This window comes from Suricata suricatta, chromosome 3, assembly GCF_006229205.1.
Source record: "Suricata suricatta isolate VVHF042 chromosome 3, meerkat_22Aug2017_6uvM2_HiC, whole genome shotgun sequence".
Lineage (NCBI taxonomy): Eukaryota > Metazoa > Chordata > Mammalia > Carnivora > Herpestidae > Suricata > Suricata suricatta.
In genome coordinates, this window is record NC_043702.1 from 171,702,669 (window position 1) to 171,729,702 (window position 27,034).

At 44.0% G+C, this 27,034-nt stretch overlaps 2 protein-coding genes across 4 annotated transcripts; one reads left to right on the forward strand and one right to left on the reverse strand.

Annotated features, from left to right (window-relative positions):
• Positions 1–7,294: 7,294 nt before the first annotated feature.
• Positions 7,295–26,065, forward strand: LOC115288485 (olfactory receptor 10J3-like). 3 transcript variants are annotated; one of them, XM_029935843.1, is made up of 3 exons: positions 7,295–7,455; positions 10,188–10,278; positions 10,534–11,666. In XM_029935843.1, exons 1-3 carry the CDS (start codon positions 7,365–7,367, stop codon positions 11,483–11,485), a joined length of 1,134 nt encoding a protein of 377 aa, XP_029791703.1. In that variant the 5' UTR covers positions 7,295–7,364; the 3' UTR covers positions 11,486–11,666. The 3 variants fall into 3 exon arrangements, 2 of the variants coding, with proteins under 2 accessions (XP_029791703.1, XP_029791704.1); XR_003907029.1 differs by lacking the exons at positions 10,188–10,278; positions 10,534–11,666 and adding an exon at positions 25,720–26,065 and having other exon boundaries at positions 7,370–7,455; XM_029935844.1 differs by lacking the exon at positions 7,295–7,455 and having other exon boundaries at positions 10,223–10,278; positions 10,590–11,666.
• On the reverse strand, positions 16,131–21,812 carry FCER1A (Fc fragment of IgE receptor Ia). The gene is made up of 5 exons (XM_029935848.1): positions 21,710–21,812; positions 21,085–21,105; positions 19,712–19,966; positions 18,001–18,258; positions 16,131–16,531 (listed from the first exon to the last, which is right to left on the reverse strand). The coding sequence occupies exons 1-5, from the start codon at positions 21,747–21,749 to the stop codon at positions 16,338–16,340; spliced, it is 768 nt and encodes a 255-aa protein (XP_029791708.1). The 5' UTR covers positions 21,750–21,812; the 3' UTR covers positions 16,131–16,337.
• Positions 26,066–27,034: the final 969 nt, after the last annotated feature.

Genomic DNA, 27,034 nt, shown 5'->3' on the forward strand with positions numbered 1-27,034 from the left:
TTATTTAAAGCAGTTATATTGTTATAATACTGTATGGTTTATAAATTGGATTTATAAAAATAAAGATGTTACATGACAATAATGGTGCAAAGGAGTAAGAGGAAGAAATGGAGGCATATTTCCATATTGCTATATTTCCTTGAAATCAACTTTGTATTAACCTGAACAACATGGTGATAATTTAAATATGCATAGAACAAGCACTAAAAAAAATCCAGTTTTAAAACCAACAGAAGAATCAATATGGTACAATAAAAAAGTTGTTTAACAGAAAAGAAGGCAGTAAAAGTGGAATAGTGGAATGTAAGACACATGAAATTTGGAAAACAACTAGTGAAATGGAAGACATAACTCCATTCACATTGTTAATTACATTAAACCTGAACACACTGACAAGTCTTGGTTTCAGTTCAGTTTGGTTTCTCACAGTTTGTGAGTGCGAGCCCCGCATTGGGCTCTGGGCAGCCAGTGTGGGTCCGCTTGGGATTTTCTCTTTCTCTCTATCAAAATAAGTAAGTAAATTTAAGAAAAGTGAATGCATGGAATCATCAAGTCAAAAGGGAAGGATTGTCAGAATGGATTTTAAAAAGCAAGATGTACCTGATATGCTGTTTACAGGAGATACCTTTAGAGTCAAAGACATAGATATTTTGAAAGTCAAGGTTATAAATAGATACATGATGCAAACAGTACCCACAGGAGAGCTTTGTTAATATCAGACAAAATAGACTTTCAGACAAGGAATGTTACAAGAGACAAAGAAGCATTTATTTTTGACAAAAGAGTCAATATGTTAGGAAGATATAAAATTATGAAGGTATATGCATCTGAGAGCAGAGCCCCCAAATCCATGAAAAGGACGGATTGAAAGGAGAAATAGACCAAACAACAAACATGAGGGGAGAGCTCACTAATCCTACGTTAGTAATTTACGGAACAACCAGACAGAGAATCTGTAAGGATGGAGAGTGCATGAAGAGCCCTACCAGACGACTTCACCCGATGTTATGGAAAACTACACATTAGAAGTGCAGGATGTGTCTTCTTTTTGAGTCCCGGCGACACATTTTCCAGGCCAGACCACAGGGCAGGCCCAAAATAAGCTTCGAATTTTTAAAAATGCACATCTTCTTTTCTGATACTTATGTAAAACAATAATTTTCTTTGGATTTGTGTTTACCTGGTATTTTTTCCATTCTTTTATATTTCCTCTTTCTGTATGCTGATAAGATGTGTCTTTTGTAAACAGAATTTTGTTTTCTTATCCAGTGTGACAGGTTTTTGTCTACTAATTGGATTATTACTTTGCATTTATTGAAATTTACATATATTATAATGAAATTACCAATATCTTTGGGTGTAAATATATCATGTTAGCGTTTGTTTTCGACCTTTCCCTTTTTAAAGATACCTTTCCTGTTTATCTTATTTTAGAATCATCAAGTGTTTTTATTATTCCTTGTATTTGGTACTTACACAACACTTTAATGGTTATTCTAGAGATTACACTTCGAGAATGCCACGTTGTGTGAAACCTGAATACCTGAATTTCATTTGTCCCCATCTTAATATCATTGCTGTGTATTTTCTTTCCACAAATATTTAGACGTTCACAAGACATTAATTTATTGGATAATATTATGTATAATAGTAATTGATACTTCCCATACTTTTATCTTTTATGCTAAAATTCATTTGGGTTATTTTTTGTTTTGGTTATGTCTGGCATGAATTTTCCTTCTATCTGAAGAACCCCACTTCATGTTTCTTTAGCACGAGTCTGCTGGTGAGGAATTCTCTCATTTTTTCCATTGCCTAAGCTGTTTTTATTTTGCTTTTCTTCGTGTAGGATATTTTCCTGGAGTGTAGAATTCCCCTTTGGCAGTTACTTCCCCTTTCAGCACTTTGATGTCACTCCGTTGATTTCTGTTTCTCATTATTACTGTTCTGAAGCCAGTAAATAGTCTTATTCTTGAAAATAGTGTATCTTCTTCCTCTCCCTACTTTTAAGACTTTTTATTTTTGGCCATATTACATGATATGTGTACGTGCATTTTGTTGGAGTGAGAGGTGTGTGGATCTGCCTTGCCTGTAGTTCAGGGTGATTCTTGACTCTCTTTCCTGATGTTCTCAGGTTTGGAAAACTCGTGGCCATGTTTCTGCATCTGTTGCTTCTGGTACATTCTCTCTCTCTTGTCTACCTGTAACTCCAATTTCATCTAGGCTAGACCTTTCACCCGGTTCTGAATGCCTTCTGTGCTCTGTGATATACATTGCACATTCTTTTCCCCCTCTTTGTACTTCCGTTTGGATATTTCTTACTGGCATGCTTCTCATTCGGTGATTTTTATCTCTAGTTTTTTCTTTTTTTAATGAAAAAATTTTAAGTGTATTTATTTATTTTGATAGAGATCGAGACAGCATGAGTGGGAGAAGGGCAGAGACAGAGGGAGAGAGAGAATCTCAAGCAGACTCCGTACTGCCAGCACAAAGCTCGATGTGGGGTTCAAACTCATGAACTGTGAGATCATGACCTGAGCTGAAACCAAGAGTCGGCCACTCAACCGACTGAACCGCCCAGGTGTCCTATCTCTAGTTTTTTTCTAATGTGCTTTTAAAATATTCTATTGAGTTCTTAGTTTCCATTAGTATATTTATTACTTCTGATGTTTTCACTTTATTTAAAAAAAATATTTTCCAGTGCTCTGTTGTGGTTCCACATTTGCCACCTATTTTCTTCAACACAATAAAAATTGGAGTTTTATTGCTTCACAACAAATTACCACACATTTTTTTTACATGTGGCATATTTACATTCAGTTTTTCACATTATGTCTCAAATAACCACAGATTTACTAGCTTACAACACCACAGACATGTCATGTCACAGTCCCCATGGCTCAGGTGTTCTGGGTCTCCTGCTCAGGGTCTCACAAACCTGAAAGCACAAAGTCAAGCCCAGAGGTATTCCCTTCTGGACCTGTGTGTTCTTTTGCAAATTCATGTGGTCATCCGTAGATTCATTCCTTGCGGTTGTAGGACTGAGGCTGTGTTTGCTGCCTGGCGGTCAGTGGAGTTCATTTCCTCCAAGCGCCTGCATTCCCTGCCCCACGGCCCCCTTGGGTGTCCTCTCAATATGCGGCTGCTTACTTCTGCGGAATCAGCAAGGGAAGGTATTTTGTTCCGTTCCGCTAAGACAAATTTTTATAGGATGTGATGTAAGGATGAGGGTGACAGGCCATCGCCAGTGGTGTCCTCTGTTGGGTAGAGGCAAGCTCGGTTGTGCCTGTGCTCAGGAGGAGATGATTATCCAGGGATGGGACTCATTGAGGGTCACCTTAGCATGCATCTCCCACCCTCTGTTTATCTCAGAGTCCTCATAGCTTTAAAGCAGTAACTTTTTTTTTTGTATGAATCTATTGATTGCTTTTTTTTCCTTCTTGATTTTTAGACCACATCTTGGACACACAACACCAGGAGTCCTCAAACTTTCCCCGAAGGGGGCCCGATAGTAAATAATGTAGGGTTTGAGACCAAAAGTCTCTGTTGCAACTATTTAATGCTGCCATGGCAGCGGAAAAGCAACCACAGGTAGCCTGTGAGGGAGGGAATGTGGCTTTGGTTAAGAAAAAAAACACAACTTTAATTACAGTCACTGAAATCTGACTTTCATACAATTGTCATGTCACACAATATTAGTCTTTACAACTTTTTTTTTTCCCAATCATTACAAAACACAGGGACTCTGATAAGGCGTGTAGGCCATGCCAACACTGGCGGTGGGTTCAAGGGCCAGTGGGCAGTAGTTTGCTTATTCTGCTGTAAGTGAAAAAGTTGTAGATACATTGAGGCTCTACATTATAGTATCTTCCCAGCCAGTAGTTAGATGAGGGGCAAGAGCATATTAACAAATAGGGGTTACATGAAATTGAAGCTGGTTTCAGACTTTGTGGAGGTTAATTTATAATTTGTTCCACTTTCTATCTCACTGGAAGTATGGCCGTTAAGCATGTGGAGACACCAGGTGACCAGATGCGCTGCTCTTTTTTTTTTCTTTAGCGTTTAAACCAAAGCCTATGCCTTTAAACCAAATTATAGTCCTTGAAGAAACTGCAAACAGTGGGTGTCGGGCTAACATTTCTACATATCCTTTCTTTATGGAACCTTGGCCCCTCAAGTATTCACTGACTTAGAAGCTACACCCCCCCTTTTTTTAAAGTTTAATGTTTATTTATTTTTGAGAGAGAGAGAGAGTGCACAAGTGAGGGCAGGGCAGAGAGAGAGGGAGACACAGAATCCAAAGCAGGCTCCTGGCTTTGAGCTGTCAGCACAGAGCCTGACACAGGGCATGAACCCACAAACGGCAAGATCATGACCTGAGCCAAAGTTGGACATTTAACCGAGTGAGCCACCCAGATGCCCCAAAGCTCCACCACCTCTTATGGTCATTATAACATCACTGCAGAAATGCAAGAGAGAGAATTCCATCCTTCGATTGGATGCTCATGTGAAGAGTGACAGCAGGGGGAGGGGGTGACCCTGGGAAGGGCCCCTTATTCCACTTCTCTGATTTGATCTTATTTCCTCAATTGTAAAGTGGGGGCAGTAATATTAAATATATATCTACTTCACCACGTTTTTGTGAGTTACCCAAGGCCACGTGAAGGATGCAGAGTGAGAGCAATATCCGGTGAGACGTCACTGTCCTCACTGTCGTCACACGTGATACCATCACCCACAGACACCATCAGGAGGCTCAGGTCAGAGAAGCTTCCATCCAGATGCCAGATTAGTGACAGAGCTGAACCCTGAACCTGGGGCAACGGAACCACTAGTCTAACGCTTTTCCACCACCACCAAGCTGCCTTCCTGGATTGCTGTCACCCGTGGCACCACCCTGGAGCACAATTTCACATTAAATTTGGCCTAAGCAGTAGTTATGGAGAATTACACTATGTCCAGACTTGTGCTAGGACTTCTTCTGAGGTCAGATTTCCTGGTTTCTCATTTATCAGCTCAGTGTCCTAGAGAATGTTCCATAACATCTCTGTGCCTATTTTCTATTTACTTATGTAAAAAAATTTTTTTAACTTTCATTTGTTTTGAGAGAGGCAGAGCATGAGCAGGAGAGGGGCAGAGAGAGAGAGAGAGACAGAATCTGAAGCAGGCTCCAGGCTCTGAGCCATCAGCACAGAGCCTGATGCGGGGCTTGAACCCATGAGCAAGATGAAGTTGAATGTTCAACTGACTGAGCCACCCAGATGCCCTGTATTCTGAAGATGAATATAGCTGTGCTCCCTTATAGATGTATTCTTAGGATTAAAGGAGCTAACATACATATACTACATAGTTTAGTACCTAGCACATATCCTAAGTCTTACTAATTATTTTGATTAGTGGCAGCTGTAAGTACCTTGAGAGAAAAGATGAATGAGGGTCTCTAAAGATGTTTATAACTGAATTATGGATGCAAGGCCAATGTAAAGACTGACTAGAGAGTTAAAAATATGTGACAATTGAGCATTAACCTTTGCCTAGTTCAAAGCTATTTACGCTCACTAACATCTGTGTGGGACTCTGGGTAGTAAGATGCATGTAGTTCGTGGAAGGTGGCCTGGCAAGGCTGAGGTCTTGGGTGGAACTGAGTCACAAGTTCTAGAATGACGCAGGGCATGCAGCGAGCAGAGCAGAGATGAGAAAGATTGGTTGAAAGCAGAAGAAGTAGAAGAAGTAATGGGATGAAAGGCACAGCATAGGGAATGTCGTCACTGGTACGGTCATAGCGCTGCATGGTGACAGATGGTGGTGACACTCATGGTGAGCACAGCATAACCCACAGAGTCAGGGTATTCACCTGAAGCCAGCGTAACATTGTGTGTGAACTGTACTTCAACTAAAAAAGTTATAAAGGAGAGAAAGACAAATATATGATTTCACTCATGTAGAGTTTAGGAAACAACACTAGTGAGCAAAAGGGGAACAAAGGGAGAGAGAGAGAGAGAGATGCAAACCAAGAGACAGATTCTTAACTAAACAGAACACGCTGCTGGTCACCAGAGGGGAAGTGGGAGGAGGAGGTGAAGGAACTAGGGGCTGGGGATCAAGAGCGCACTTGTGATGGGGCGCCAGGGTGGCTCAGTCCGTTAAGCGGCCAACTTCAGCTCAGGTCATGAACTCGTGGGTTGTGAGTTTGAGCCCCATGTTGGGCTCTATGCTGACAGCTTGGAGCCTAGAGCCTGCATTGAATTTTGTGGCTCCCTCTCTCTCTCTTTGCCCCTCCCAATCACATGCTTTGTTTCTCTCTGTCTCTTAAAAAATAAGTAAACCGTTAAAAATTAGAAAAAGAAAGAGTGGACATGTGATGATCACTGGGTGATGGATGGACATGTGGGATCTCCATATTGTACACCTGAAACTAATTATTACACTGAGCTTTACTCTGCTGGAATTTAAATAAAAACCTAAAGGTAATCTTACAAGAGAATTCTGGTGATGGATTAATGATTGTACCTGGGACTTTAAGCTGGCTTCAGGTGTGGGGTATCTGAAGGTCAGCCCTCTGTGGACCAGGCTGCAGGGTCCATGCTTAAATCCTACTTGGCAATTGTTGCTTCCCTTCCACCCTACATGAAGCATCCTTTGCATAAGGTCTTAATCTCCTCAGCTTTGGCACCAGAGAAATGGACAGAAAGTATGACATGTACCTTAGTGGGACAATGACCCAACCTAACAAGTTCTGAAATCAGCCTTCCCCCTCTCCCCCGAGATTTCTCCTAATTGCCAAGCCAGCTCTACCTTTCAAAATGTTGGTCCCAGGATGAGGCAAGGAGCATCCTGAGTAATGAGGTCCCTAGGCACTCTGCCGCTTGGATTGTGCCCTTTGCTCCTGGTCACCTGGGAGTAGTCGGTGCTGTTTTGGGGAAAGAGACCCAGGAGTCTGGACAGGAAATCTGCACCTTATTAAGAAACCTCAAGCCAGAGTTACTACTGCTTTGTGATCCCAAGAAGAGTTCTGTCTGAGGAAGCTGTGGGAATCCAGAGGAACTCAATGTGACTTTTCCTGTCTGTCACTTTAGGCTCAAGCACTAGAAGACTGGGCTTTGTATCCTCCCCTTCCTTTCTAGTTTCTTTTCGGTATCCCCTTCTGGGCAGCATCTCAAGATTAGCCAGTAAAGGAGGGGAGGGGAGTTCTTCTGAAACCACAGCTCTGCTTAGTAAGACGTTAGTGATCATCAGATAAGAAAGTACAGAGACTTCTGGTAAGATAGCACTTGTTTTACAAAGTCACCCAGACTCACAGAACTAATGGATTTTAAATAATCTAGGAAGGCCATTGACAAAAATCTGGAATATGCATTGTAACTATGAGCCCAAATCCATATCTATTGTTGCAGGCAGTCCTGTTTCCCCGGTGGAGGGATGTGACTCTCAGAAGACCAGAGAAACAGGCTACTGGTGAGTGTCACTTCCTTGTCTGCTGGGATGGTGCGTGTTGATTGTAGCATGATATTCAGTCATCACAGAGCCAGCGATGATCTGTAGAAGGAAGACTATGATCTCTCATAGAGAATCTTGTGCTTTTTATCATTTTGGAAATGTGTATGTGTGAACGAATGTGGGGAGGAGGGACCTAAGACTTGAGGGGTCTTTTTTGGGTCCAAGACAAAAGGCTGTCCAGAAATCTAAGCTCCATGAGGGCATGGACCCTTGCTTGGCCATCTTTGTGTTCCTGATACTAGCACAGCACTCACTTTGTGATGTACTCAGCACATGGAACTCCTGAAGAAATGGTTTTTCCTGGATTCAAAGCAAAATTTTATTATTTACAGGAGACTTAAAAAAATAGGAGAACAATGAGTTAAATAAGATCTCTTCCCTGGAGAAAAACTAAGATTGGGTCAGGGACAGGCTTTGTTTTCCTTTTTTTGTTGTCATTTATTTGAGAGAAAGAAAGAATATTAACTCCGAAGTCCACTATGGTCTGAATTTCAAGGTTTCTGTCCATCTGTACCCTCCCTACTTTTTTTTCTCTCTCTCTCTCCTTCCTCACCTTGATTTCCTACATCCTAGATGAGAAGCCCTCTTCTTGCCAGTGTTTCTCATCTCCCCATCCCACCCTGTACCCCTTTACTGGTGGTTTTGCTAGAGCCCACCCCCACAATGGTGCTGGGGTAGAGTTGTTTCAGGTGATATAATTTAGAGCTGACTAATGGTCTGGAGGAGGAAGAAAGCAAATATTCTAGGCTATGGGCATGAGTAAACTCTTTTGCCAGGAAAGGGGAATGGAGTTATAAGAATAACCTGGATGAATTTCACTGTAAGTATGCAAATACAATAAGATCTGTGGTTTTTGAGTGATGGGTTCCAAACTATTTATTGAAACCCAAGAATGCAACCTGGATGTCACTATAGACTGTTCCTAGCTGTGTTAGCTGGATGGGCCTAAGGGAGAAGGAAAATGCAGGGCATCTTCAGGAAGGGGACTCCAAGCAAAACTAAAAATCTTGTATGACTGGACCCACACCTGTGTTGGGATAGTACATGCAGCACCACATGATCTGGTTCGTGTACCACAAAGAAGATTTTAAAAGCGTGTGATGAAGTTCATATGAGCAATTGGAAGGGAAGTGATAAAATTTATAAAAATCAAGGCTGGATAATCACAGGCTTGTTTACAAATCCTTGAAAGCTGGTATGAAGCAGATAAAAAAATTCTTTTTAATGTTTATTCATTTTTTGAGAGAAAGAGCACAAGCAGGGTAGGGGCAGAGAGAGAGTGAGACACAGAATCCAAAGCAGGTTACAGGCTCTGAGCTGTCAGCACAGAGCCTGATGCAGGGCTTGAGCCCACGAACTGTGAAATCATGACCTGAGCCGAAGTCAGACACTTCCCTGATTGAGCCACCCAGGTGCCCCCAAGCTTTTATTTTACTTTCATTATAATTAACATACAGTGTTATATTAGTTTCAGGTGTGCAACATAATGATTCAACAGTTGCATACATTACTCAGTGCTCATCACAGTAAGTGGGCTCTTCATCCCCTCTACCTCTTTCTCCCATTCCCCACCTCCCCCCGGTGACCAGCAGTGTGTTCTCTATAGTTAAGTGTCTGGGATGTTTTGGTTTGTTTCTCAATTTCCACATATGAGTGAGACATTTGGTATTTGTCTTTCTCTGACTGGCTTATTTCGCTTAGCACTACACCCTCTAGATCCATCCATGTCATTGCAAATAGCAAGATTTCATTCCTTTTGAGGGATGAGTAATATTCCATTGTGTATATATACACCACATCTTCTTTACCCATTCATCTATTGCTGGACACTTGAGCTGCTCACATAATGTGGCTATTTTAAATAATGCTGCAATAAACCTAGGGCTGCATAAATCTTTTTGAGGTAGTGTTTTCATATTCTTTGGTTAAATACCATCAGCAGACTTTTTCCATTCAGGAGGCTGGTTTGGACTTGACGAAGGTCAATTCAATGAGGGACCTTGGTCGGGAGGCCATTGCAGTCTCTGCAGAGAATGACCATTGTTTGTGCTCACAAGGTGGGTGTTGATAGAAAGCACAGGGAAGAAGGGACAGAGAATACAGAATTTCAGAAGGGACTGTTTTCCACAAGGAAAAGGATGGTGTTCTGCTTTCTGAGTGGAGGTAATGGTTAACCACGAAGAATTCTATCAGGGATAGATCCGGGCTTAAAGGGAGAGACCAAACCTGCCACTGTCCAGTCTGCAGTTCTGAACTTCCATGAGATGAGCCCAGGACTATCTCTGTCTCAACATGGAATATACACAATTGAAGGAAAAAATAGAATATCTGATCCTTCTCCGATTAGATGAATTTATCTCTGCTCTCACACTAGGAAAATCCATTTCCTTCTAGAAAGGATATCCTCGGATTGGTTCCATCCTGTTTTCTGCTCAAATTCAAGGAGATAAACTGCCTTACCAACCTTCTCCATGGCCTGAGGGGTCACTTGGTGCAGGAATTTGAGGAGGGCCAGCTTGTAGGAATGCTCCCTTTTCTAGGCCTTCATGATCATGGGGGATTTTGGGTGCTGGGCTTAGTGAAGTAAAGCTGAGGAGCAGAGTCCAGGACTTCTGGGGCATTCAGCAGTGCCAGTGCCTTCCAAGACGTGTTGCAAGGATATCAGCCTCAGAAATTTTCTTTTACCTCAGTTACTGCCCTCACTCCATCCTTCCTGGCAAGTTCAAGAGTGTTTGAGGACAAACTTCTTCCCTCACCTGGACTCACCTCTTCGATGTCTGGGTAATTATTTCTGTGGATCTCCCCTGTACTCGGTCCCTACCTTCCCTCTGGGATCTGTCTCTGCTGTCAACCTTGGGGACCTGGGGTAGAGCCCAAGAAGAGGGTGGGTGGAGTCAATGACAGCAGCTGACACTGATGACCACTGAGGTCTGGGGCATTTGTTCAGATGATGGATGCACTTTTTACTGAAGGCCTTGGGTTACCCTTCTCTCTTGTATAGTGGTCTCATCACACCTGTCCTTTGCCCAAACCCAGACCTCCCTCAGGGCCAACGCCAAACTCCACCACTGTAACCCAGTTCCTCTTCGAAGGGTTCTCCAGTTTTGGATGGCCGCACAGGCTGGTCTTCTTTGCCATCTTTCTGAGTTTGCACCTTCTGACTCTGTCCAGCAATGTCATCATAGTGACTGTTATTCATCTGGACCGTCACCTGCACACGCCCATGTACTTCTTCCTGAGCATGTTGTCCCTCTCTGAGACCTGCTACACTGTGGCCATCATCCCCCAGATGCTTTCGGGCCTCCTGAGTCCCCACCAGCCCATCACTGTCCAAGTCTGTGCCACTCAGCTCTTCTTCTATCTCACCTTTGGCATCAACAACTGCTTCCTGCTCACAGCCATGGGGTATGACCGCTATGTGGCCATCTGCAACCCCCTGCGGTATTCAGTCATCATGAGTAAAGAGGCCTGTGTTCAGTTAGCAAGTGGTTCCCTGGGAATTGGCCTGGGCATGGCCATTGTCCAGGTAACATCTGTGTTTGGCTTGCCCTTCTGTGATGCCTTTGTCATCTCTCACTTCTTCTGTGACGTGAGGCCCCTGCTGAAGCTGGCCTGTGCAGACACTACTGTCAACGAGATCATCAACTTTGTCGTCAGCATCTGTGTCCTGGTTCTGCCCATGGGCCTGGTCTTCATCTCCTACATCCTCATCATCTCCACCATCCTCAAGATCCCCTCCGCCCAGGGCCGGAAGAAGGCCTTTGCCACCTGCGCCTCCCACCTCACGGTGGTCATTGTCCACTATGGCTGTGCCTCCATCATTTACCTCAAGCCCAAGTCCCAGAGTTCCCTGGGGCAGGACAGACTCATCTCTGTGACCTACACCGTCCTCACCCCCCTGCTGAACCCTGTCGTGTACAGCCTGAGGAACAAGGAGGTCAAAGATGCTCTGTGCAGAGCCATGGGGCAGAAGCCCCTTTCCTCTTAACCAGGATAGATCATTGAAGGCTTCTATTTGATTTTGTAAATAGGTATTAATTTTAATGCTGCTTCAAAAATACCTTTAACATGGGATCAGAAGGGTGCTGGGGTGGTTTACTTGGTTAACAGCTTGACTTCGGCTCAGGTTATGATCCACAGCTCCTAAGATCAAGCCCTGCTTTGGGCTCTGTGCTGACAGCTCAAATCTGGAGTCTGCTTCGAATTCTGTGTTTGCTTCTCTCTCTCTGCCCCTTCCCCACTAGCACTCTGTCTCTCTCTTCTTCAACAATAAATAAACATTAATTTTTAAATAATTTTCCAGTAAGCTCCTAAACCTGCAGAGGTTAACCTTGAGAAGTTTCTTCTTACATTCTCCCAGCTTAAAACCAGACTCAAAGCCAGCATTCCTGTTGGAGCATCACAGAAGGTGAGCACGTGCGCTCCGGTGCAAGGCAGGGTCCTTTCTCCCTCATCCTTCTGTGCATGCTGGCCTTCCATTCTAGGGAACGAGCATACTCTGACTTACAGACACTACTTCTGGAATGCCCAGAAGCCAGCTGGCCCCGTGGGGTGACCCTGTACAAGCAAAATAGTCACTTGTGAGAGTATCACAGAGTCTGCTGGTTACAAAGGATGGGACAAGGCAGTGGAAATGAATAAGTTCTCCAAGTCAAGATAACATGTCTGACTTTGCAAAAACACTAGCACGTGAAGTCAGCCTGGAGATCAAAGGTACCTTTGCCTTCAGGTCCAGATTTGTAGAAATGGTAGCACCAGTGCCTTGCTATCAGGATAGTCAAAATCATTTTCAAAATGTGTGGCTTAGTCATTCTGCCTAATCCAGATTAAAAAGCTGTTAGGTAGAGGTCTGATGTCCAGGATCTCATTCTCTACTATCACTGTTGTACTCACCTGATGCCGTGCTACCCTACCTGGATAGCTTACCTTTGGGACCCACACATCCGTTCCCCCAGCTGCTGCGAGGGTCTGAGGCAATAGTGGTCAGTTGAGTGGCTCTTCTAGAATTGCTCTTGGTGAAGAGCTCCTTTCTCCAGGGTTTCACACCTTTCACCAGGGTAGACCAGCTGCAAAGACTGGTCTATTTCTGGGTATAAAGAATGGCCCCAATCCCTCTGTCTAAGGTGATTAAAAAGGGCCCTCCCAACTCCAAGGCTCTCATCAGTGAGCTGGTTGACATTTGCTGTGACTACATCACGTTTCAGCCTCTCCCTCTGCCAGGGTCTGCTGCCTTCACTCTCACATGGATGTTGATGCCCAGGGCACTCTCCGGGAAACCTGTTACATTTCAGTAAGTTTCAGCATCTGTTTTCATTTCTTTTTTCCAATGTTTATTTATTTTTGAGAGAGTGAGCATGAACAGGGGAGGGGCAGAGAGAGAGAGGGAGACACAGAATCCAAAGCAGGCTCCAGGCTCTGAGCTGTCAGCAGAGCCTGACATGGGGCCCGAACTCACAAACTGCAAGACCATGACCTGAGCTGAAGTCAGACACTCAGCGAACTGAGCCACCTAGGTGTGCCCCTCAGAATCTGTTTTCTGTGGATCCTAAGCTGCAAGAGTTTAGCATCCCATTTCTAGAATAGTCCTTGGCAAGCAGAGAACCCAGATTTTTAGCCTTGATATATTCTAGTGAAGGCAGAAGGCCAATGGCTTCTATATTTTAATTAAACAATCATTTCACCCTATTAGTTGAATTATCTTTACTTGTGGCTGAATTTGGTTGGTTGTAGTGCAGTATTACCCTCTTGGAAACTAGTGAAACAAATTAAAATGTGAGCTTTTCTCAGAATCCACAAGAAGTTATTCCTTTATCTTCAGAATTTTTTCTGTAAGCAATTTTCAGTTGCATGGCAGCCTTGGATTTCCTTTCAATTACCTCGCAGAGAGATTGCTGACTACTCTCAGTGATATTTTTTAAATTTCAAATACAGGAAAGGCTAAATGTGAGGATATGTCATCTCAGTTTTTAGGAAAGTAGAGAGTGTGGATGCTATAAGTGATATGGACAAGTCAACTAGCCAGTGGCTCCAGGCACATTGTTAGGTACAAGTTCTGGGGTGGAAATGTCATGGAGATTGATGAAGCACCAGATAGGACTTGGGTTTGGCAAGTGACTGTTCAGAGCAGAGCCGACAGCTTGACACAGGGAGATCCCATGCCTCTCTGAGGTTGTCTAGGGACCCAGGCTGGCAGGTGCCTCTGGACTTCTTGACATAAAGCTCCCATCTCTGGGTCCAAGGAGGTGATCCTCTTGTCCTATTTCCCATTTTGTGAGAAGCGATAAAGAGCAGATTCGCTCTTCAAGCACTCAATTCCCCAACATACTGATGAGGTGGATGTTTTGTCTAAGTTCCCATGCTTGAGGTGACCAAGGGAATTAGTCTTTCACTGGCCACCAGCGAGGAATTAACTGATGTTGATCTTCAAAAAACCAATCTCTGACTATTGGGAACTCATGATGATTTGTGGCAGCTGTTTTGGAACAGCAACTATGGTAGAGAAAATTTGCTCTATGAACTGGCTTAGACCAATTTGGTAAGAAGCTGGAGGTAGCAGAGGAGGCCCTAATAGTGAAACAGGGTGAATTATTTCCATTTCAATCACCCGTAAAATATACATGCTCCTTCTCTGGCATAGACAAAGTATTTTATGTATATAAAAATAAAAATGTTCATTTTAAAAAATGTTTTTATTTATTTTTGAGAGATAGACAAAGCATGAGCTGAGGAGCGGCAGAGAGAGAGAGGGAGACACAGAATCTGAGCTGTCAGCACAGAGCCTGATGCAGGGCTCAAACTGGTGAACTGTGAAATCATGACCCGGGCTGACAGTGGACACTTAACTGACTGAGCCACCCAGGTGCCCCCAAAGCATTCTTTTAAACCCCATGTTTTGAAGCTCCACTAAATATTTAAGCCCTAACTCTGTTCCACATTTCTTATGAAACAAGAGATGTATGAAGAAGAAGGAAATAGGAAGAAACAAACGGTAGACATAGGTCTGAGACAAACCTGAAATTCACATCCGTGGAAGAGAAGGTGAGGAAGATGAAGGAAAAATTCCCATGAAGAGTTAGTTTCTTGGGCATGCGTTCTGAGCCTTTGAGTCTGTGTAGTCACCACGTGGAAAGTAGGCTTCCAAGTGATGGAGAACAGAATGTCTGGGCTCAAGGGAGCTTAGAGGCTGTCTAGTCCGAACCCTGTTTTTACATAGAAAGAATGGAATCTCAGAGATTCCAGTCACCCAGCTAGTTCATGGAGGCTTGAACATCCAGGTTTGTGCTCTAAGCAGAACTCTTGCAAGCTTGGGTAGGGATAAAAGAGGAGGCAAAGGTGAATTGTGATACTCCAGAATTTAGAAAACCCCTCAGAAGATGTGTCTCAAGCTGATCAAGCCTGGACTTTCTATCCATGTTAAGTATCCCTCAGTTCTTAACTCTAGGTCATCTGGCCTCAGATCCACAAAGGAGTAAGTCACTTGATCTCTCATCTGATGTGTATGATGCTGTGTATAGGACACTGTGAAGAAAGATGTTGTGAGTGAAGGTGGTGGCAAGACCATGGTATCAAGGCTGTAACCTAAAATGTGTCTTTGGTCTTTCCTTAAAGGCAGGAGAAGTGTCTGGGACAATGCCAAGGATCCTCCTGTGGGGACTTTTCCTGTTTTCTTTTGTTGTTGTTGTTGCAGGAAACATATACCCTGTTTACCTGAAGCCAAGGGGCTAGGCTGTTCAATGAGAATCTGGACATTTCTTCTGTATCTGAAATCATTTGGGGAAAAAAAGAAGAAGGGTCAAGGAGGTTCATCCCAGATACCTATATTGAAAAAACAAAAACCACCAACAATTCCCTCTGCTTTGTGTTCCAAAAACATCTTTTGAAAAAAAAAATGGGACTTGTCAGTCTCATGGGAATTGATAAACCACCCACCACCCCCACCAGATTCACTTCCTCCTTATGTTAGTAATTGTTGTAAAATATAGTGAAGTTATAGGTGCTCTCGTCTCTCATTGACTGTTGTGAGTTCATGGTCAGTGCAGACAAGAGGTTGCCTCTCTTCCCTAACGCCTCCTCCAGACACCCAGGATATGTGTGTCCACAGGCAACGGTGTGGGGGTGGGAGAGCAAAAATTGGGTCTTTGCCTGAGATCTTCCTCAGTCCTGGGCTGTTTTCAGAGCTGAGAGTTCTAGTGATTCTTATGTGCTGAAATTTCTCCAAGATGCTTAGTTCAGGTGCTCTGGGAGGGGTTTCAAGGCACAGATTTGGGAGATATTAGAGAGAGAAACAATAGCAGGAAACCTTAGACTAAGTCTCATCCCCAGGGTCCTAAGGCTCAAGATTGTCCTAGATTGAGCATGAGCTGGAAGCTCATGAATGGTAAGTTGAAGTGGGAGCATAAAAATCAGTGATCTCACCAGCATACCACCATGTCTTCCTCAGCCTGGTCCAGATTTACAATAGTTAAGAGAAAACATTCCTAATCTAGAACTTTATGGTTCTTGCCTCTAGAAACAAAAAAAGAAAGAAACTAGCAAGCTTCAAATACTTAGATCCATCATGTTACCTAGTTCCATACCCCTTTCATTCAAATTGTACTTCTCTTTTACAGATGCTAATAAATGAATACATTAACTTTTTAATTTATTTAACTGATGTTTATTGAGCAGTTGCTATTACATGCCACTTAACCAGTTTCAGTGGGTGTAATGAAGCAGTTCTGTAAACCTCTGCATACGGACACTCCCGTGTGCACTGTGAGCTATGGTTGACTGTGGAGAAGCGATGATTGATGCCGGAAAGAAGTTGCTATTGCAAATGTATCTTGAGTAGTAATGTCAGTTCATTTGGGGTCTGGCTTGGGACCTGGATCCATAAGGTTCTTGCCCTTCCTGGTCCTCTTCATCTTTAAGAGCAGTTTCAACTGCTGCTGGGTGGAGATAAACAGCCCTGTGTCCACAGCAAACAGAATCACCACCATCAATGGAATCAGAATTTGTAACCAGTAGTATTCGTTTTGGAGTTCTGTAGGGAAATCTGGATGGAAGGGGAAACATAAGTCATATAAGAAATTGAAGAATGGGGCTCAGAGCTTCATCCTCCCCGAGAGAAGTACCGAGCATGGTCCTCTGTCTTCTAGTACTAGCGTGATATGCTGTCCGGGACCCGAGGGCAACACTCATGGATTTGGGAGCCCCAGGACTCCTGAGACCTTCCCCTAAGCCCCAGCCTGTAGACCCTCTAGCCAGTTTGCTCAGTAGGGAAGGTCATAGGAAATGTGATCCCATTCGTGGAGTTCGCAGGACCACTGCCCACATATGACTTGAGGGTGGAAAGGAGACAGCAAGGGTAGGGAGGATGGGGGTTCACCAGTGCCTCATTTATGAATCATTCATCATTTTCTGCATCCCTGTTGGGTGACATGAAGACACTGGGCCAGAACCTCTTTAAGCTGCCTTCCAATTCCCCTCCATGTGATTCCCATGTGTTATTTTTGTTTACAAGGCACTGATTTTTGTGATTATCCTAGAATTATAGAGCTCCAGAATATTACAGCCACAAATCCTGTAGAGATCACCTAGACTCCGTGGCTCTCAACACTGGCTGCTCATGACTGTTACCTAAAAGGGCTTTTAAAAATACTGATGATCAGTCCTCCAAACCAATGAAATCAGAATCTCAAGAGATAAGATGCAAACATCAGTGTTTTTTTACGTTCCTCAAGGGGCATCTAGATCAAGCCCTTTATTTCATGGATAAGGATACTAGAAGGCCAATGACAAATAGCATTTAGGTCTCAGGCTAGTTAACAAAATATTGACATTAAAGCTTAATTCTGACTTCTGGTTTCCTGCTTTTTTAGACATTAATATGAACCAAGTCTGCCAAGCAAAAAAGTCTAATTTCCTCCTTGCAAGGCAGATATTCCAAAGGCTCCCTCTCTTCTTTGGAGTTTGTAAAGAGCATCTTCATATCTGGCCCTTGAGGCAGATGCCTGCCCCAGTCTCCTTGTGAGGCTCTGTTTCCTCACCATCCAGTCACACCGCCCACTGGCCAGTCCTCCTCTCTGAGCATGGCATCTCCAAGCTCTTCACCACCTTCATTCCTCCAACACTGAGCCTCTCTTTCAATTTGATAACTAGAAGTGTTCTCCCGAGGAGTAACAAAGGACTCTGGAATCAAACTGGTGACTATGATCCGTTTTGCTTGCATAGTGCTTACCAGGCTACACATCCACTTCATGAATATTACTGCATTTAGTGTTCATACAAATTCCACCATGTGAGCAGGTATTACTACCACCAGCAAACAAATAAGGACTCCAACAGAGACTGAGAGATGTGCCGTCTGCCCGCCCCCCCACTAGGGCTCAACCCTGGCAGGCCTGTGGGCTTGACAAGGTGTGCCCCTGCTGTCCCATTCTGCATGCAGCAGCCATTTCAGGCTAGGGTGTCCTCTCTCTCCCTTCCCCTGCAGTGGCTTCCCTTCTTTCTTTACCAACTCACCTTTTGTCACAGCAATGTTGACGATGTTAGAGGTGTGATTTATTTTCCAAATGAAGCCCGTGCAGTAATAGGTACCGCTGTCTCCTATTGTGGCATTGCTAATGGAGATGTTGATGTTTTCATACCAGTACTTGAGGGCTTGGCCATTCCTGTAGTAGGTCACCTTTTTGACATCCCGATTCTTCCAACCATGGCACTTGATGAGGAAGGACTCACCCTCCATCACCACCTCAGGAGAGACCTGGAGGAGCAGCCACTCTAAAGAGTGGTCATTACATTATTTAACAGCAAATGGATAGATGGACACAGAAAGACAGAAAAAATAAGAGCGGTGATGCAGAGTCTGTGTCAGGAACCATGGTTTATCATGAACCCATTTCTTGGCTCATAAGGGCAATTAAAAGGAAAAACAAAATCATGCTTAGAGTCTGTCCTCTATATGGATACATCTTCTCTCCTGAAAAGTGAGTCTGGGGCTATAAAACCACTCTGACATTTCTGCTGATCCTGTCCATGGAAGGATGGGCTTGAAAGCCAGTATTCCCTTCAGCTCTGTTGATGCAAGTTCTGGCCACTAAGAGGGAATAAGACTATTCTGTCCAAGGAGTACTAGCCTAGGAGCAGGTTTGTCCTCTTGCATTTTAGGGGCTCCCTAGTTCTACCATTAATCATAGTCGGTTCTCAAAGTTCCCCAGTACATGTATGCCAATTCTAATTATGTGTGTAGTTACTCACTTAATGATCTCTTCCTCATTTGGCTACATACTTCAGGAGGCCAGGGACCATGTCTGATCCTTACATTAGATCCCTAGTGCCTAACACGATTACTTTGGGGTCAGTAGGTACTCAACAAATACTTGTTAACAATGAGTCTGTAAAGTCTGAGACTTGGGTCTTATGGCTAATGTCATTGTAAGAATTGAAGAGCATGCACCAAAGGAGAATTTGGAACAAAGATCTGACTAGGCTGTGCAGGGCTCAGTTGATTTAGGAGCAATTCTTGAGGATTTTCTAGAATCTACTCCAAGGAAATAAAGAAGCTCTTCCCTGCTGCTTTCATTTGTATTTGGAATTTGCATATGGATGTCACCACACCTCTTTTCACTCAAGAGAATAAAAGAGATAAAGCAAAATATATCCGTGGCCCAGCCATTTAAATGAAATCATTCCTTTGTTCATCCAGCATTTAACTAACTAACCTGCATGTGCCTGAACAGGCTGTGGTAATGGTTGGTGGCAGAAGTCACAAAATTGAAACAAACATAACATTTGTCCTTTAGGAGAAGTGGAGGTTGTGAGGATGTACATGGATGTCTTTCAGAACTAAGAGTGCAACCTAATATCCAGGCCCTGGCTCATGGGAATTGTTGAGCAAACTTGACCTTTTGATCCTATTTCAGATGTTCAGCTCTTTGCAGCGTTTGCAGATCCAACAGGCCATGTGACCATATCATGTACATCTGCCCTGAGCAGAAAAAGAGAGGTGGGGTGGACTGGAAGGATACCACTGGGAGATGGGAGATGGCCAGAACATGGAAAGGAGGCAGAGCCATGCAGAAGTCATGGTGGAAGGAAACAGGCAGGTCTTGAACGAGAGACCCTGAGTCCTGCCCCAGTGCACCAAGCCCTGGAATAACTTGATCTCTCCCCATCTTCAGATGGGCCATTCCTCACATGGAGGAATGTATTTTTCCAGAGCCCTGGAACTTACCACGGACGACTTTTAAGTACACACGTTTACTCAGGATGGATCCTTTGTTCTGACACCTGTATACCCCGCTTTGCAGAGGTTGGGCTTTCACAATGTTCAGACTTGAGGTTGTCACTCCCAACCTGGTCTTGTTGTGGAACCACACAGTAGAGTCGAGTTCAAGGGAACTGTTCTCTTTACATGTAAGAGTCACATTGTCCTCTTCCATTATGGTAGTCCATGGTGGATTCAAGGACACTGTAGGTTTCCGGATGTCTTTAAGGAGACAAATTGTGGAAAGAGATATAGAGAAGGTGCAAAGGGTTCCAAAATACAGATATGGCAATAGTCAGACAGTTAGTGGTCAGTCTACCCTTGTACTGCCACCAATAAGAAACTCTCTTAATTCCTAGGATTACAGGGATGAGGAAGCAGTGTTGTAGCCCCAGGGAGTCCCAAACTCAGGGGAAAGATGGGACATGAGTGTGACATATTAGAAAACAAGCAAACAAGTGAACACATTTACTATGTGACAGAACATAACCACTTCGGTCCTCCTGATTTCCATTCCATTATCTGTTAGTGAAAACTAGAGCCTCTGGTCAGGCAGAGACGATGTCTGTCCTGTTCAGTCCTAGCTCAGAACAATGGCTGGGACATAGGACGTGTTCATTAAATATTTACTGAGTGGATGAACACGTGAATAATGGATGAATAAATGTGTTAGACTAGATGAAACATAGTCTCTCCCCACTCTAAATTTTTATGACTATTTAACTGTGAGTGGATATGGAGTGAAAAATGCATGTCAGTTCTGGAAGGAAGTGAGAAGCACTGAGAGAATAAGTCTTAATAGGTTTTCAGGAACAAAGAGATATGGTACAAATTTGACCAAAGCCTAGGAAGTGGCCAGTAGTGACAAGGTACAGAAACAGAACTTGGACCGCAGGGGCTTCTCTTAGAAGCTGGCTGTTGGTCAACTGCACGACCTCCAGCAAGGCATTTAATCACGCAAAACCCTCAACTATAAAATAGCAGCAATACTAACCATGATGATGATGTAAGAATTGAGTGAGGTGTGTGGCAGTGCCTGGGCAGGGGTGGGGCAGGGCAGGGCAGGGAGGGCAGGTGAGAAATTTAGATCTTCCACTGACATGGTTGTTGGCATAGAAAGAGATGGGGTGCCTCGAGAGAATGAGATGGGACATGAGAAGTTGTTGAACCAGGGAAAGAAGGCAGGCAGGCAGGCAGGGAAGTGGGGCTCAGGTTGGGCAGGGGGGGACAGATGCCTAATTGTTAGAAAGCAGAGGAGGTGGAATGAAGGGAAATGATGTAGCGGGGAGTGTGCCTGGCCACATTAAGACTGATGGAGCAAGGACTGGGGACTCACTCACCTACTGACATGCCACCTGGATCTGCAAAAGTCCAGAGAGGATAAGTTAGTGTCTCTGCCCAGCCTTCTGTGACTCCCAGGGCGGGGATTTGGGGATGGTGATGAGGTCTATATACATGGAGGTTATTTGGGTTTTTTTTTTTTTTTATTTATTGGGGTGGTGGGGAGAGACAGAGAGAAAGAGAATTCCAAGCAGGCTCCATGCTGTCAGCTTAGAACCCAACACAGGGCTTGATGCCATGAACCATGAAATCATGACCTGAGCATAAATCAAGTGTTGGATACTTAACCGACCAAGCCACCCAAATGCCTCCTACATCCACGGAGGTTTTAAAGGTCAACCATCTTTTCAGGAATCCAACCCAGGGAGAGAAGGAACTTCTTTCTTTCCTCCGCCCTCCCTCCCTTGCTGTCTGGGAGATGCCAGAGTGACTACAAGAATAGGCTTTTGGGATGGCTCCCCCTTGGGCCTTGCTCAGCCTGGTTTGCTCTGTTCCCCAACTGTGTCCACTATGGAATCCCTGAGAGAATCCTCTGTGGTTTGCACAGAGCCTACGAAAATTCACCATGAAATGTGTCAATGTTGGCCTCCCCAGACCCACGCTGGTCACCATGCCTCTACTTACAGAGGAGTAGCAGCGCTGTCCACAGCAGGAAAACAGGCATCTCCTCCCTGGTCCCCAGATTGCTGCCGACTGGACTGGAGAGACCTAACGCCTTAAAATAGACCTGAAGCCAGAAAGGAGAAGGAAATGTTTTCTGTATCATATCTGGTTACCTCATCAGCCGCGCCTGGGTTTGCTTTCTTCTCTGGAGATAATATTCAGAGTGGCACCTAATTGGGCAATTTCATATTCACCCCCTACCACACTCCCGTCCTGGGTCAGAAATTGCTGAAATTCAGTTGTGGTTCTCTGGAACCACCATCCCTCCTGTTACCTAATTTCCTGCTGGTCCATGAGCTCGCCAATCCATAGATTTTCATCCACTCCCTGAGCGGCCAAACTGGGGCTATTTTCAGAGACTCCTCTTCCACTGGGTCTTGATGGAGCTCACAGCACAGGACAACAGATGTGAGACCATAACTTCCAGGGTCTATTTCAGAATTTATTTTCTTTCCCAGCTTTTATCCATTTTTATGTTTCTACTCTTCCGGCATGACCTCCCTTTCCTCTTTCAACCCACACCAGCTCTCCTCCTACCAGGGCCCCTTTGACCAATCATTCTGTGTTTTAGCTCCAGGTCAGAGCTGCTCACTCACCTTCTTGTGGGATTTGGTATTGATGACAATGCTGGAGGTGATAACTCAACAAAATCTGTAGTCTTTGACATTCATAGGGTGTTTTTACTTTTTTTTTTTTTTACATGCAGTATTTATTCTATTAGGTCTTTGCCGAAACTCTGAAAGAGGCAGGACAGGTTGAAGTGACTAGGCTCACCTTGTTAACTTCCTTACAGACTGTTGGAGGCAGTCTCCTGAATCAACCATAAAGTTCCTCTGCAGGAGGACCAAACCAAAACTTCCAGCTTTTGTGGAATTAGAGAATTTGAGGCTACAAAGATTCATATATAGACATTTCCATGGGGTGCCTCGATGGCTCAGTCACTTAAGCGTCAACTTCGGCTCAGGTCATGATCTTGCTATTCGTGGGTTCAAGCCCCGTGTTGGGCTCTGTGCTGACAGCTCGGAGCCTGAAGCCTACTTTAGATTCTGTGTCTCCCTCTCTCTCTGCCCCTCCCCTGCTCATGCTCTGTCTCTCTCTGCCTCTCAAAGATGAATAAATGTTAAAAATCAATTAAAAAAAAGTTTCCAGATAAGGGAGGTTGGTGACCAATGGTTTAGTGACAGATCTTTCAAGAAAGCAGCAAGTTATCTTGGAAAAAGGCAAGTTGTTTGTATTTAAAGATCTGAATTCAAATACTCCTAGGATTTGTCATTAAGGTTTACCTATGACATAGAGACAATAAAGGCATCAAGGTCAAGGCTTTATTATGAGGCATACTAAGATTATAAATTCATAATGTGCATCACACAGCATCTGGTATGTAAAAGAGTCTCCATAAATAGTTCTTCCCCTTCTTTAGTACCATTATTTATTGAAGACATTTAAGGGGCACCTGGGTGGCTCAGGTGGTTAAGCATCAGACTTCAGCTCAGGTTGTGATCTCATGGTTGTGGGTTCAAGCCCCACATCAGACTTTGTGCTGACAGCTCAGACCCTGAAGCCTGCTATAGATTCTGTGTCTCCCTTTCTCTCTGCTTCTCCCCTGCTTACTCACTTTCTCTCTCTCTCTCTCTCTCTCTCTCTCTCTCTCTCTTTCTCTCTCTCTCAAAAATACATAAAGTTTAAAAAATTTTTAAAGACTTTTAAGAGAAACCTACATTTAAACTGGACTATGGCAGTTGGTCACCTACCTTCATTTGATAGCTGGTCTCATTTATTTACATAAAGCAATCTCATTCATCTCCATAATCATGATGAAGTGAGCATGATAAGGAAAGACTGGAACACCAAAAAGTTGTCCCTTGCGGGGCGGGGAGCAGAAAAAAGTGGGGAAGATGATGTTTTTATGATGCCATCAGAGCAATATTTGAATAGCAAGATCCTGGAAGCGAGAGATCTACTTTACCACTTTGAGAGTTTGTCCATGGCACTTATGGGATATTCCCTTTTCCTAGGACACTGATCTTACAATGACATTGCCCTTCAGACACAAACACTTTCCTGTGATTCACACAGTGTATTTGAAAGCTTCCTCCTGAGACTCCACTCTGTCCAAATACCTCCTTCTTGAATGGGAAGTAGGATGGGCCTTTTGAGATGTACTGTCTTCTGTTGGAGAGAGGACAGGCTTTGGGGTGGGAGAGATCACTTTCGTTTACTGCACCTCCTAAGGCTTTTGACTTGGTGTCTGCTGTTGAAATGAAGGCAGTGTTTTGGCAGTAGTGAGGCAAAGAGTTTGCGGATTCAGCAAAAGCCGTTCATGAAAGCTTTAAAAACAAAACAAACCACCCTGTCCATCCAGCCCTGAAACAAAAACAAAGCTGACAACAAAACCAGCAGCGTCAACATCAGGAAGAGTAAATCAACCCCACAGAACACAGCCACGGGTACCGAAAGGGCCAAATTGACACCGAGATGAGGCAGTAACCCCACCCTGGATCAATGGGCTGATGCCCCAGTGGAATTCCGCAATCCCTTCCCTTATATAAAAATGAAGTCCCCAAAATTTTACATCCTGTCTCTTGCTGGAATGTGCTGCTAATTTCTTGTATGTCCTGCCTGCCAATATCAGCAAGTGTGCTCACTGAGATCAGCAGACTGAGTCTTTATCTCATTTCTTCCCACAAGAGTTGGGTATTCCCAAACAGCATCTCTATCCCATATTTGACCTATTGTTGGTTCTTGGAAACCTTGGTTTATATTTATTTCACTTGGTAGCAGTGGAGAAGGGAAACGCCGACAGCCATGCAGGAATGAGAGGGTCGGTGAGCTGTGGTTTGGGTGTTTGTCTCTCTGCAGCTGGAGCCAGAGTGAAAATCTTCGGATGGGGGCTTTTGTGACTTGGGACGTGCTAGCCAAGGAAGGGTTAGCCCATAGGGTCTCTGGGCCTTTGTACCCTTCTCCAAAACCAGGAAGCATATGGAGGGCTAACTTACTGGCTTTTTCTTCTTCATGTTCTTCAGCACAAGGCAAAGTTCATATGAAATTAGAATGTGAAAGGATGAAAAAGCAAAACAGCTGTCCACTTGTGGTGTGAACGCACCTGGTAAGACCACTGATCTGTCTCTGGAGACTGGGGACAGGGCTAAGCATGCAACATAGCTCTTTTGCTCCCACCAACTTCATGTGGCTAAAGAATGAGGAAATTAAAACCCAGGGAACTTGGGTCACTTGCCCAAGCATGCAGCTGCTAAGTGGAAGAATTAAGATTTGAAACTTGGCAGGCTTGCTAAAGGGCCTGTGCTTTTGACCACTTCCATAAAATATCCATGCATGTAGTCTACACAGTGTGCTCCAAGTGCACATGGATTGATGGGTGCCACACAAACGTTGGATTTCCAGGGATCTACAACCCACAAATGTAAAATCACTGATCTGGTACAATTCTTGTTCTACACTTTCTTTGTTTCATGAGATGGCTTCCCCATCCCTCGTCACACAGTGCTGTTGGCATGGTCTCATATCCGTTATGGATATTTCATAGATGTGCCTGGAGGTAAGAGAGAGACAGATTCTTACCTTTTAATCTAGATTCTTAAGGCCAGGAGGTCATCAGCTCTCTGCCACTAGGACAGCAGTCTGCTCAGGAAAGAGCAGTCAAGGAGTGCCTGGGTGGCTCGAGTCATGACCAACTTCCGCTCAGGTTGTGATCTCATGGTTTGTGGGTTCGAGCCCCGCATCAGACTCTGTGCTGACAGCCCAGAGCCTGAAGTCTGCTTTGGATTCTGTGTCTCTCTCTTTCTCTGCCCTTCCCCTGCTTATACTCTGTCTCTCAAAAATAAATAAATATTTAAAAAAATTTTTTTCAAGGAAAGAGCACTCAATGGTGGTGCTGGCTGTCTGCTGGACTTTCACAATAAAGGCAATGCTATTAATACTTTTTTTAAAAATTCTTATCTTGACCTGAACAGTTCCTGCTTTGGGTGGATCCAAAAGAAATAAATGGAAACTCCCAGGACTCCCGAAGCAAATACCACTGAAAAGGAGATGGGCACAAGGGGTTATGGAAGCCACACTTTTGCGTGTGGATAAAGACGTTTTACCCTGAAGAAAAGAAAAATAAGACTTCAGAACATAATCTCAAAGATGATCTTTTCCTTCCGTCTTGAGAAGACTAAGATGAATTGGAACTTTCTAACACGGAAAGGACGATCAGAGGAATTCACAGAAATACGGATTTGAATGGAGACCAGCCATAAAATATATTTCCAGTACCTGATTTTAATAAAAGATGCTATTGCTCTAATGCAACAGTGATCACAGTATTTGGATTTTGTGTAGTGATAAGCAAGAGCTAACATCCTATAGACTGCTAATAGGCAAGTCCTACCAGATATCCAAAAGGCTGGCCGTGGTCAAAGGGCCTGGTTTAGACACACTCTTGGTGCTCATAAACCTTCAGTAGACTGGGAACAGGTTTCCTAACTAGGGCTATAGTTCTTGGGTGTCCTCTAAAACCATAAAATACAGAGAGAAAGCCCTTGAATCCGCCTTCTGACATGTCATACGGCTGAGCCACTGCCTGAGTGTGATGTGCACTGTGGGCGTCTGGGCTACCATGCTGTCTGTCTTTGAGCTGCGTCACCAGCCACTCACATTCTAGCTGAGGCATCTGGGTGGCGTCCTGTAGTTAGGAAGCAGTCTGAGTCACGACGTGTGCTCAAGCAGACTGACCATCAGCTTCGCCTTGTAAGTGTGAGGTTCCAGTCCAGAGACCCAGAGGCCCTCAGACTTGTCTTCCTGCATTCCAACAAATGCAGATCGGTTTGAGTGAGCTGAGTTTTCCTTCCGAATGGGAAGAACGGAATTATAAGCCTGTTAAGGAAGATTCTCAGAGAGAATGGTGGTATTAAAAAAAGTTTTATAAAATGTGAGACTGTTACATTCAATTTTAAAACTTAAAGAACAAAAATAAATTATTGTCCATGCATATTTTAGAGAGATTAAGTGTAAGACCGACTCAAGAGTCCAGGCTCTGAACAGGCTCTGGAGTTTGATTCTCCGCTCAGACCACTTATGATTTGTGGCTCCTGGCAAGCAGCTCAGCGTCTCTGTGCCTCAGCCTCACCTCTGGGACAATGGAGACAGTGCTAGCACCTGCTGTGGGTGTTCAATGAGTTGATGTAGTGAAAGGTTTAGAGAGAGTTTGGCAGAAAGGAAAGCTGTATAGGTGACTTATTGTGTGATTATTTTGTAAGGAGCCTTTGGACTTGAGAAGAACAGAGA